The sequence below is a fragment of the Otolemur garnettii genome, unplaced genomic scaffold (assembly GCF_000181295.1).
Source record: "Otolemur garnettii isolate 467f Iridium unplaced genomic scaffold, OtoGar3 scaffold00542, whole genome shotgun sequence".
In the NCBI taxonomy this organism is placed as follows: domain Eukaryota; kingdom Metazoa; phylum Chordata; class Mammalia; order Primates; family Galagidae; genus Otolemur; species Otolemur garnettii.
Window position 1 is genome coordinate 1,005 of NW_003852937.1, and position 12,984 is coordinate 13,988.

At 34.3% G+C, this 12,984-nt stretch overlaps 2 protein-coding genes across 2 annotated transcripts in view; both read left to right on the forward strand.

Annotated features, from left to right (window-relative positions):
• Positions 1 to 257, forward strand: part of LOC105888422 (NKG2-A/NKG2-B type II integral membrane protein-like) — a 1,031-nt gene extending 774 nt beyond the window's left edge. The window contains exon 3 of the mRNA XM_012814016.1: positions 235 to 257. Within this exon, the coding sequence (XP_012669470.1) occupies positions 235 to 257 (23 nt within the window). The remainder of the gene's footprint in view (positions 1 to 234) is intronic.
• An 18-nt stretch (positions 258 to 275) lies between these two features.
• LOC100954597 (NKG2-A/NKG2-B type II integral membrane protein-like) lies at positions 276 to 5,042 on the forward strand. Its single transcript, XM_012814017.1, has 6 exons — positions 276 to 462; positions 841 to 936; positions 1,433 to 1,486; positions 1,989 to 2,140; positions 3,693 to 3,793; positions 4,925 to 5,042. The coding sequence occupies exons 1-6, from the start codon at positions 276 to 278 to the stop codon at positions 5,040 to 5,042; spliced, it is 708 nt and encodes a 235-aa protein (XP_012669471.1).
• The last annotated feature ends 7,942 nt before the right edge of the window (positions 5,043 to 12,984 follow it).

Here is a 12,984-nt window from a genome sequence, read left to right on the forward strand (position 1 = left end):
ACTGGCCCCATAGGCTGAGGGTGGTGGGTTCAAGCTCAGTCTCAGCCAAACTGCAACAACAACAACAAAAATATTTATCTTAAATCAATCGGGTAAGTTTTAAGGAACTTAGAGTGAGAAATTTAGATTCTTCAAAGCCAAATCAGAACCAATATCCACTTACTGCCTCATCTTTTGTGATTGCACTAGGGATCTTGTCCTTATATAAACCATTTACTACTCTCTTAAAACCAGGTATCATAGAGCACAGTCCCTGACATCTCACAGTTGCAGAGATGGATAACCAAAGAGTGATCTATTCTGAACTGAATCTTCCCCCAAAACCAAGGAAGCAGCAAAGGAAACCTAAGGGTACTAAAAGCTCCGTTTCAGAATGTGAACAAGAAATAACCTATGTGGAATTACGCCTTCAAAGAGCAGCTCAAGATTTTCAAGTGGATGACACATCTTACCACTGCAAAGGTAAAGCTCTAAATAGCTCGTCAGTAAAACTGCTCCAGGATGGGCAGTTGTGGTGCAGGGGTGTGGAGAAAGAGCAGGGCATGCCCACATAGTTTTATTCATAAACATCAGAGTTCTGAGTTGACATATACTATTTTAATATGAAAGATACAGACAAATTTTACTCACATGTTGTTGAAATCTGTAGTCTTTTTCCAACAACTCATGGAGCATAACATTTACTGAGAATGCAGTGGTATATTCTGAGAGAAAGATCCCTGTGGTAGGTGTGGGCTTGGTGATTCTCTGTGTATCCGGGGTCTCTTGGGTCTCTTATACGTATTCTAACAAACTGTCCCCGTCTCTCCTTTCTCAGTGTTTCCATTTCTCTCCCTGCAGGTTCACCATTCCCTCCAGAGAAGCTCATTGCTGGGATTCTGGGAATCATCTCTCTTGTCTTAACGTTCACTGTGGTAACCAGACTTATCATTGCCCGTAAGTATGTTTTGTTTTGCAAGAATTATTTAAAGTATTTCTAAACACTTCATAAGATCAAGCCATAGAATGTTCATTTTTAAGTATGTTTTGGACTAAATGAGGAAAGGTTATTCAGAATTTTTCAAAGTATAAATAAAAGAATAATTGTAGAAAGTCTTTGCTTTTAATTATATGTACATATTAAAATTTCATAACACAGACCTATTTTAGGAGTCTGGAAAGCATACTGAGAAATAGAAAATAATATTTGAAAGTGATTAAATCAAATAATTCCAGTATCACCATATATGAAGTACGCAGAAGTGATAAGCTTGGTTTTGTAGGCTCTGAAAAGATTTTTCCCCTCAAATCTTCTTTAATCTTATTTATTTTTTCTGGCTAAAACCAGTTTTACCACAGATAATTCTAAGCAGCATACCATATTTCAAAGACTAAAATTATTGTGACTTATTTAGATACTAATTTTTAATAAGGATTACTCTAATTTTTCTAGCTACAAAAGCACAGATGCAAAGCAATTCTTCGCAGGCCAGAGGAACTCAGAAAGGTACTGATATTAGTCATTTTATATTTTGTTTTGATCTTTGGCTGTGCAAAAATGATCATAGATATATTTAAGGATAATGAAATATTGAATAATAAATATCCAGAGATAAAAGTGATAGGGGGGCATTCTCTTATCTTCAATAAAATGTATAAATACTCATTTGAAATCATTACACCCTCTTTTTGCTTATTTGACTCAAATTGCTACTGCTGCCATTTGGTAACAGTTAAATCATTTTGATTTTTCCAAGAAAAGTAGTTTTGTAAGTGATTTTTCAGATATTTGAAGGGTGGGCTTTTGTTTGATGTGTTTTTTTGTATGGCAATATGATTAGGGGATGAGAGGCTGATGCTTTTCTGTGCATATGTATGTGTGCTTTTCTTTACAGCCTATGAGGATGTAAAGACAGGTACACACATTTTTATATCTTTGAAAATGTGTAAACTGATAATCTTATTAAAAAATCATATTGTGGAGATAGTAATTCATAGTTTTTCTTCAGCATATCAATGTGGTCGTTGTCCAGAGGAGTGGGTCACATATTCCAGCAATTGTTATTACGTTGGTAAGGAATTAAAAACTTGGAAGGAGAGTTTGATGGCCTGTGCTTCTAAGAACTCCAGCCTGCTTTACATAGATAGTGAAGAAGAAATGGTAAGATGTTAAATGTTTCAAACATTTTAGTAGAAGCTTATTTCAGTCAATTTTACATTTGTAGAATTCATCATATTCTTGTACATATTTTAGCTTAATTGTTTACAGGTTTATACATTATTCTGTTGTGTGACTTCACTATGCACTTCTATTCATAAGCTAATGTGTATTAAGTATTACCAATTCTTGTTGCTCATGGAAAATGATGCTTCTATAAACGCTTTTATTCTAAATTTAATTTTGCAATTTAACTGTACTATATATAAACACATTGTGATTGTACAAATTTATCACAGAGTGAATGGACGCCTATAATACACATCAGAAAATCAAATAGGGGTTTCTAGCCCCAGTAGCCCTTCTCCCTCCTTCTCAAACCACTGTCCTGAATGTTAATATTACAAACTTCACCAGTGTTTGAATTTTCATAAGTGACAGTGTGCACTTTCATGTCTGTCTCCTTTACCCTGTGTGATGTTCGTGCACTTCACCCATATTAATGCAGTGAGCTGGAGTTTGTTAACTTTCACTACAGTATGATGCACATAGAACATTTTAAAATCCATTCTATCTGGTGTGTCTGGATGGGGGATGTGAGTCTCATGCAACCAATGACATAGAGGCTTCTTGGATGGGGAACTTCTAGTCCTGGGATTCATTTGTTCGTCCCCTCAATTATAACTACTCTGGTGTCTCCTGGTGGCAGAGCAGCTCTTCCTCTGGCTTCTTATTGTGAAGGGGTCTCCTGTTAGATCTCTCTTCCAGAAATGAGCTTAGCTCACTGAAGCATCTTTTATTGTCAAGTTGGGTTCTGGGAAACTGCAGGCTGGGGACACTTTCTTCTGTTGAGTAGGGAACTTAAGATGCCCGGACACTTTGTTGATCCTTGATCCTGGGGTCTCAAACCATTCCACCTTCTCTTTCTTCCTTTCAAAGACTCCTTTGCCTGAGTCTTTCATAAATTTCAGAGTTTGTAATGGCATTTAGCAGAGAGTAGCACCTGTTTGGGGGCCACTTGTGTTCCACTTACACCAAAACAGATAACAGTGGGGACTCAATTAGTTAAAGAATTGTGTGGTATGCACCAACCAGTATTTTTGGCATCTACATCTCTCATTTCCTTAATGGCAGCCCTTTCAATTCCCTTCAAAACCCTAAACTCAAAGAAACATAGTAGAAATATACATGGACTTAATATTACCATCAGGAGAAATTTATGTATAGTGTCTGGAAATTTATTTTAGTTCATGCTATATTTGTTTTGCAACATATGTTCCTATTAAATTACATGGGTTGTAATTTTCAAAATAAATGAAAGCAGAAAAATGAAATTACTGAGTGTAAGTCTTTAAGAGTTTATTTTAAGCCAGAATTACACACATTTGTGAAAGTTTTTAGTAATATATTAAGTGGTTTTCAACTTTAATATTGCTTCAAATATTAATTTTGTTTTGACAATTGTAGATCTAATGAAAGAACTGAGTACTTGCACTTTTAAAATTGGTAAAATCTTTAATAATTATTTAAATATAGAATATTTATGTTGCTATAGAAATTTCTGGACTCCCTGTCACTTTGGTCATGGATTGGAGTCTCTCGTCAGAGCAGTGGTCATCCATGGGTGTCAATAAATGGCTCAACTTTCAAACTGAAGTAAGTCTTTTTCAATGATGCTATTTAGTAGGAAAATTATAAACAGGAAAAACACAGCAGACTAATGTAAGTAAGCTTAAATTGAATTACAGACATGAAGAAGATGTTGAAAGTTAGGGAAATGTTGACATAAATATTAAAGAATGGACCACAGTAGGCTCCCCTTATTGATGGTTTTACTTTTTGTAGTTTGAGATAAATGTAGTGAACCATGTTCAAAATATTTTGAAATGAACATTTGAGAAAAAAACATTTTATGAGCTCACTGTTCTGAGTCAGTAGCAGGATGAAATTTCACATGGGTCTACTCTGTTTTGCCTGGGCCCTGAATCATCTATTTGACCAGCAGATCTACACACTAGAGGTGACCCACCTATCAATCACATAGAAGCACTTTGGGGAGCAGACCAGTTGTAGTAATACTGCAGGGCTCACATTCAAGCACTTCCTATTTTACTTAATAATCACCCAAAGGCAAAAAGTAGTGATGCTAGTGTGTTGTTGTACTTACTCTTAGTTGTTTTCAATCCCTTCTTGTACCTATTTTTTTTTTTTTTGGTGTGTTTTTTTGAGACAGAGTCTCACTTTGTCACCCTTGGTAGGGTGACACGGTGTCATAGCTCACAGCAACCTAAAACTCTTGAGTTCATGTGACTCTCTTGCCTCAGCCTCCAGAGTAGCTGGGTTAACAGGTGCCTGCCACAATTCCCAGCCATTTTTAGAGATGAGGTCTAGCTCTGACTCAGTCTGGTCTTGAACCTGTGAGCTCAGGCAATCCATGCACCTGGGCCTCCCAATTGTGGGGGTTAGTGGCATGAGCCATCATGCCCAGCAGTACCTAATTTATAAAACATTACCACAGGAGTGTATGTATATAGAATAAAGATAGTATACGTTGAATTCAGTAAAATAGGTGGCTTCAGGAATTTACTGTTGGTCTTGAAGCACATCCCCTATAGATATGGGAGACTACTGTGTTCAGTTTTCATAATAGCAACTCTTACTAACATTGCATTAAAATGTCATTAATTGTATCCATAAAATATTTTCTTAAATTACATGGAAAATACTCTTATTTCATGGATTATCCCTATAAAGTATGACAGAAATATGTATTTTTCTCTATTGCAGAATAGTCAAAACAAAACCTGGTAAACATAACTGTGTTGTACTAACCTCAGGTAGACTTCGATTGGATGAATGTGGATCTCCAAAAATTTACATCTGTAAGCACAAGCTTTCAAAGTAAAGCACCTGAGTTTGGATTCGGCTCTAGAATTTTGTATTTTGTGAAATGGAAATAATATTTTGATTGAATAAGTCCACATAAATTGTTATTTGTTTATAAATGAAAAGATGAAAAATATTTGCAGTATAATACACCACAAAAAAACAGGAAATCATTTCTTTTGTGTCTGGCTCTATTTGCTGAGCATTGTGTTTGTGGCATGTCACCTTGTTAAAGTTGCATGTTATGTGCATCTGTTTATATGAAATATCAGGAATAGACAAACCCATGGAGAAAGTGGACTAGTGGTTGCCAAAAGCTAAGGGGAGATTGGGATAAGATGTGACCATAAATTACATTTTTTCATTTTGGGGTGATGAAAATTTTGCAAACTTCAGAGGTGATTTTAGTTGTGAATCTGCAAATATACTAAAAGTTTACTTATTTATATACCTAAATGGATCAAATGTATACAATGTACTTGACATCTCAATAAAAATTGTTTGAAAATAATTTTCCTGGGATGATGTTTGGGACTGTCATATTTTAATATTCTGCCTCTTTATAAAGTTGACTTTTCCGAGCAATATCCTGCTATTTCTGGAAACCTATTAGGTTTTCTTTAATTTCCCTCTGTCATATTTTGTATATTTGGTATTGAAGTCAGTGAGAAATCTAGCTATTTTCCATTTATGCTTTTGTAATAGCATCCTTATTTTAAAATTTTCTTTATTTTGCTGTAGAAATACAACTGAGGTTTGCATGTTGAGCTTATATCCAGCTACTTCATTGATTTTGTGTATTAAATCCTGTAATTCAAGTATAGAATTTTCTGGATTTTTGATGTAAACTACTATTTTATCTGTTATAATCACACTTTTTCCCCCTGGTGCCATAAAATTTTTTTAAAGCTGCAGCACTCTACCAGAGTGACAAAGTGAGACTCTGTCTCAAAAAAAAGAAAAGTAAAAAAAAATATTTTTTTCAATGATGAAGAGAAAGTACAATGAAGGTTCTATGTATATTATACGTGTAATATTTCCTCTTTTTGACCAGAAGATTTCAACATTTCAATTATATTTAAAATTTTTTATCATAACTTTCTCATATTTCAGTAATATTACAATATTCCCTTTTTATAATATATTTTGCATTAAATCAATATTGTATTTTTATGGAATTTTAAATTATATTTGTTTTCTCTGTATAATGTGTATAAGTTATATTACTTTTATTCCTTGTAAATGTTAAACTAGTCTTGTGTTTCTGAGATAAATTCATCCTGGTTATTCTGTATCATCCCTTTAAAAAGATCAGTGCATGTATTATCTTAGAAGTGAGATTTATTTCTTCATCCATGTTCACAGGGAGATTGCATTATGCTTTTATTCATTGTTAGGCTCTTGAAAGTTCTTGCTATTAAGACTATGCTGGGAAGCATTTCTTTTTTGATTCCTGGAAGCCTTTGTGTAAGAGTTTTATTTGAAATGTTATTCATTAGTGATGTGATCTGACTTTGTAGAATATATTTATAGGATTGTTTGTTTAAGAAACTCAATTTGTTTCGTACATGTAGTGCTTACTCAGGTATCTTTTATTACTATATTTTGGTCATTTGTGTATGTTGGGAATTTTATTTGAAATGGGTATTAAATTATATTTATAAGATGGATCATTCCTTGTTTTTTATCTGTAATATCCAAAAGAAATATCTAAAATTAATCTAGAAATAAAATATTTGTGCCTCATCAGATACGTTCTTAAATAATCTTTTATCAATTTTATTAAGTATATTCAGTAAAAATATCACTGGCTTGTTGACCCACTCTACTAATTGTGTCTTATGATTTTACACTATGTGTTATTTTCTTTCTTCTATTTAACTTCCACATAACTAAAAGTAATTTCAACTTAATTTTTTATGCGTGTTCAGATAATTCCATTTCTGAATTTGGTTTTTATAGTATATGAATTTAATGCATTAAATTTTCACAAGAAAGAACCTTGTTCTACTTTACTTATAATTCATATAATAGAAATGGTGACTGTACATTGTCTTTTTTGCCTCTTTCTTTAGTAGTATATGAGAATTAAAAATTATACAGATTTTTAGTTTTTGGTTATAGACTTCTATTTAAATAAACTGTAATTAGAGTATTTATTGTGAAGCTGAAACTGGTCTCTATGTTTCTTCTAATGTGGTGGTGGGATAGAGGAATTGGTTTTAAGTGTTATTTATTTTCATTAATTATTATTGAAAATGAAAGGCTATATTACACATAACCACTGGCCAAGCAGCTAGCAGCACTGTATTGGGAGCACAGTACTGTATTTCATATTAACTTACCTGGAATTATGAGGTTATAGAATATTCTTGGAAAATTTTTCATGAGAAGTTACAAAAGTGAGTATTCAGTATTAGTGTAGTGTGTGTGTGAGTATGCATTTTGTAATGGTTAATTATCTAGTTTAAATCTTTCTATAAGCTTGCTGTTGTACATATGCAATAAACAGTGAGTCAGAATTGTTTATTACATGGTCATTACTTATTAATTCACTTCTTTTGAGTTCTATGTTGAAATAGTATTATTAGGTACATACATATTTTAAAAGAATATAACTAATGGTTTGAAAAATCAATCAGTCATTATTAAATTGCATTTCCAACAATTATTTTGCCATACTACATTACCCCAGCAGCTTTCTACTCCATTTTGTTGTACAGTATATATTTTCCTTTTTTCTTTTAATTTTTAAAATTAATAAGTCAAATTATTAAGGAGGTACAAATGTTTTTGTTTAATTGGACTCCTTCTATCATGGTTGAGTCAGGTCTTTGGTGTGCCTATAATCAGAATAATATTCATTGCACTCCATAGGCCTGTGTCTTTCCTTCTGTCTCCCACTTTTCCCTATTCCTGGTTTTGAATGATATATGAGAACACACAGTGTTTGGTTTTCCATTTCTGAAATACTTCACTTAGAACAATAGTCTCCATTCTATCTAAGTGTGTGGAAAAGACATTATTTCATTCATTTTTATGACTGAATAGTAATTCATGATATATATTCAATATACCATATTTTCTTTATGGACAAATGAATTGATAGGCACATAGATTGATTCCACATCTTTGCAATTGTGAATTGTGCTACAATAAACATTTGAGTGCCTGTGCCTTTTTATAAAATGACTTCTCTTTACCTTTAATATTTGGGGAATTTCCATACTGCTTTCTATAGAGCTTATACTTATTTGTAGTCCCACTGACTATGTTTAAGCATCTTGTTCTTTGCATGCATGCCAGCATCTATCCACTTCTTTTTACTTTTGAATAATGGCCATTATGACATGTGGGAGTTAGGTTTCTAGTGTAGTTTAGGCCAGGCATTTCTGGAGAGATTATTGACCAGAGTCCAGGTTCCTCAAACCCCATAGGTGCTGACACATTCCACTAAAGGCTAGAGATAGCCTGGTGGTTTACACAGGATGTCTGGTCCGTCCTGTTTGACCAGAGTCCAGAACCCTGCCCCTCCAGGTGCCACAGATGGCTTGATTACTATCTTATGGCTGAGAATGGAATGCTTAGCAACTAAAGATGATTAAGCCTAAGTCTTGACCAGGTATAGATGGGAATCATGGAAGTGACTTAAGCAAGTTAAAGTTTACCCACTAATTTGTAAAGTGTATGATGTAATCACATGATGTGCTTGCATGATTTCCCTACTTTTGTTTCCCTTTTGAATGGTTAAAGTTTACTTAGGATACTGTGCTTTGAGTAACTTAAATATAACTTTATGCTTTATGTTGTCAGAGTGGTTTATGGTTTTGGTCTGAGTAAAGAGACCGTTGGGATAATGGGCCACGGCTTCACTTGCTTGATGCTACTAGGTATATTCCTTTCACAGGCTCCCATCTGTTATTTCACCTGAGCTGAGTCTGAGTCTTTTCTTACAGTGACTGCCCTCAGTGCAGACCCCAGCAATGATTGTGGGGACCCAGACCACCACAGTGGCAGGGATTTGGGGGTATCACTTTATGGTTTTAATTTGCATCTCTCTGTGGATTAAAGGTGTTGGGTGTTTTTCACACATTTCTTAGCCATTTGTCTGTCTTGTTTTTTAAAACATCAAAATGGGTACAAATGTTTTAGGCAAAATGGATTCCTCTTATAATTCTTGAATCCTGTCTCTAGGTGTTCCCATCATCCAAATAGAATTCACTATACCAAAATAGGTAGGTTTTTCTGTCTCCTCTACTCCTGCTTCCCTCCTAGTGGATTTTCACTGAGTTTTACTTTCCTCTGTGTACATGTGTGGTTATCAGTCAGTTCAAATTTAATAGCAAGTACTTATGGAGTTTGTTTTACCATTTTTTTATTAAATGATAGCTGTGCACATTCATGCAATCATGGGCTACAGTGTGGTATTTTCATATACAATTTGAAATATTTTCATCAAACTGGTTAACATAGCCTTTATGTTATTTTCTTAGTTATTGTGTTAAGATGTTTATATTCTACTTTTAGAAAGATTCACTTGTACCCTTGTAAGATAAACCATAGAGGTGATCTCACCAATCACCCTCCCTCCACTCATCCTCCCCCCCCATATTCTTAGGCTATAATTAGGTTATAGTTTTCATATGAAAGCTATAAACTAGTTTCATAGTAGGGGTGTGTACATTGGATACTTTTTCTTCCATTCTTGAGATACTTTGCTAAGAAGAACATTTTCCAGCTCCATCCATGTAAACATGAAGGAGGTAAAGTCTCCATCTTTCTTTAGGGCTGCATAGTATTCCATGGTGTACATATACCACAATTTATTGTTCCATTCGTGGGTCGATGGACACTTGAGCTTCTCCCATGACCTGGCTATTATGAATTGGGCTGCAATAAACATTCTGATACAAATATCTTTGTTGTAATGTGGTTTTTGGTCTTCTGGACCAAATACCTAATAAAGGAATTGCAGGGTCAAATGGCAGGTCTATTTTTAGTTCTGTAATTGTTCTCCAGATGTCTACTTCACTTAGGAAAATGGAACTTTTTCCAGTTTCATTCAGATTGTTGCAAAAGGTATTAATTCATCTTCTTTGTGACTGAGTAGTACTCTATGTATACATATGCCACATTTTATTAATCTGCCCATAAATTGATAAGTACTTGGGTTGACACCACATCCTTGCAATTGTTAATTGTGCTGAAGTAAACATTCAAGTGCAAGTGTCTTTCTGACAAAAAATCTTCTTTCCTTTTTGGTAAATACACAATATTGATATTCTGGATTGAATGGTACATCAACTTTTAGTTTCTCTGAGTTATCTCCATACAGTTTTACATAGATTTGCCACCCTATCAATAGTGTATAAGTACTATGTTTTCTCTGCATCGATGTCAGCATGTATTGTTTGTTGACTTTTTAATAAAAGCCATTCTATGGACCAAGGTGTTATCTCATGTGTTTTTAATTTGGATTTTCCTGATGATTAATGACATTGACCATTTTTTCATATGTTTATTAGCATTTGTCTTTTCTCTTTTGGAAAGCTTCTCTCCATGTCTTTGGCCCAATTTCAACAGTTTTTTTTTTTTTTCTCCTTTATTGCTAATTTGCATAAATTCTCTATAATTTCTGAATATTAACTTTGTATCATATAGTTAGCTTGTGAACATTTTTTCACCTTGATACCAGAATCAGAAAAAGACAGAACATCAAAGAAAACTATAGACATTCCTTATAAACATGGATACAAAAATCCTCAATAAAATACTAGCAAACTGAATTCAACAGAACACCAAAAGAAAAAAAAAAAATTCCACCATAATGAAGTGGACTTCTTTCCAGAGAAATAGGACAATTAAGATATGTAAATAAATAAATGTGATTCACCACATAAACAGAAGCAAAAATGTAGACCATTAGATTGCCTTAAAAGATGTAGAAAAAGTATTCAACAAAATTCACATCCTTTCATGATTAAAAACCCACAACAAACTAGGCAAACTTGGAAAAAGTTGAAAGCATTCCTCCTAACAAATGGAACATGACAAGGATGCCTGCTCTTACAATTTCTATTCAATGGAGTGCTTGAGTCCTAGCCAGAGTAGTCAGGGTTCAGAAGGAAATTAAGAGTTTCCTAATCAGGAAAAAGGATATCTAACTATCACTCTATCCTGATGATATGATGTGGTATGTAAAAAACTCAATAGAACCCATGAAGAGTTTTCTGTAATGTTACCAAAAATTCTTTCTGTAGTAGACCCTTGGTCTCAGACATTTGAAGAATGAACCCATGGACCACAGAGATCAGTGACAAGGTAGGATTTATTAAATAGAATGGAATAAAAGGAAGTAAAGGCACCAGAGCCTCTGAAAGAGGTGAGGAGACCCAAGTTGAAAACTCTCTCTTTGGGGCTTTCATCCAGGAGCTTAATACCATTTGGGGAATTACATTAGGTCAGGAAGTGGCAGACTTCAATGTTGATTAGCAACTGAATGAGGGTATTAATAAATGAATGCAATTCCCCCCTGCTCCGGAAAAAAGTGACAGGGGGTATTCAGAGAGTCCAGTTTGGAGAGAAAAAGTCTGTTTGTTCAGATCTGGAACCAGGAAACCTTGTCCAGCCTTGAATGGGGGGAACACTGTATGGGTAATGATAAATAAATTCAGCAAAGTATCAGGATACATGATCAATGTACATAAAATAGTATAATTCCTATACACTAAATAGTCAAGATTTAAATTGAAGACTCAATGTCACTCACAATAGCTACAAAAAAGTACAAGGAATATACTTAACCAAGCAGGTAAAAGATCTCAACAAAGAGAACTTTGGAAGCCTGAGGAAGAAAATTCGGAGGATATAAACAAATGGAAAAATATATCATGCTCATGGATAGGAAGAATAAACATTTTCAGACGTCCATACTACCATTTCACATTCCCAAAAACAATATGTGGAGGTTCTAATTTTGCTGCATTCTTGCCAACATCTGTTGATTATAATCAGCTAAGTGGCTGTTGTATTCTAACCCTCCTACTAGGTAGATGTGGTACCTCATGGTAGCGTGGATTTGCATTTCCCTTTCGACTAATGATGGGCATTATTGGACACACCTTTCTTCTTGCTTCTCTTTGCTTGCTGTAACCCTTTTCTGCCTTCTGATCCCATACCAAGAGGTCTCTTCCTCACTTAAACTCTGAGACAAAGTAACTTGAATCAAAGGAGGAAGTGAGAAGGAAAAAGGTGCACAAGGAAGTGAACAAGAAGAAAGCACACATGAGAAGGAACCAAAAGAAAAATTCAGGTACCACGAATAAACAAATTACAGAAACTACTCCAAGGGACCACAAGGCAATTTTTAAAGAAGACTCCTCCTATAAAGAATTAATGGAGTTGACAGAAAGGGGATTTAAAATATAGATGATTAAATCAATAAAGGGATTGAAAAAGAAAATAGAAATACAGAACCAAAAGTCAGATGAGAGATTTGTAGAAAATATATAGAATATAGAAAAGATATAGATGAGCTTAAAGAACTGAAGGAGACATTCAGTGAATATAAAGAAGCGGTAAAAAGTATCAAAAAGATACTTTAGATACTTAGATTAGCCCATGGAGAAAAAAAGAACATCAGAGTTAGAAGACAAAGTCTTCAAGTTAACACAGGTAGTAACAGAGTCAGAAAAGAAGAGAGAGAAAGCAGAGTAGGCACTTAGAGAACTAAGTAATGCCATGAAACATTCAAACATATGGATAATAGAAATCCCTAAGGGGAACAAGATTGTCCCAAAGGTATGGAATCCCTATTGGAGACTATCATAAATGAAAACTTCCCAAGTTTTACTAAAGATCCTGACACACTCCTTTCAAATGGATATTGAACCCTGGGTCATCTCAGCTGTAACAGAACCTCTCCAAGACACATCGTAATGAACCTGTCCAAAGTCAAGATG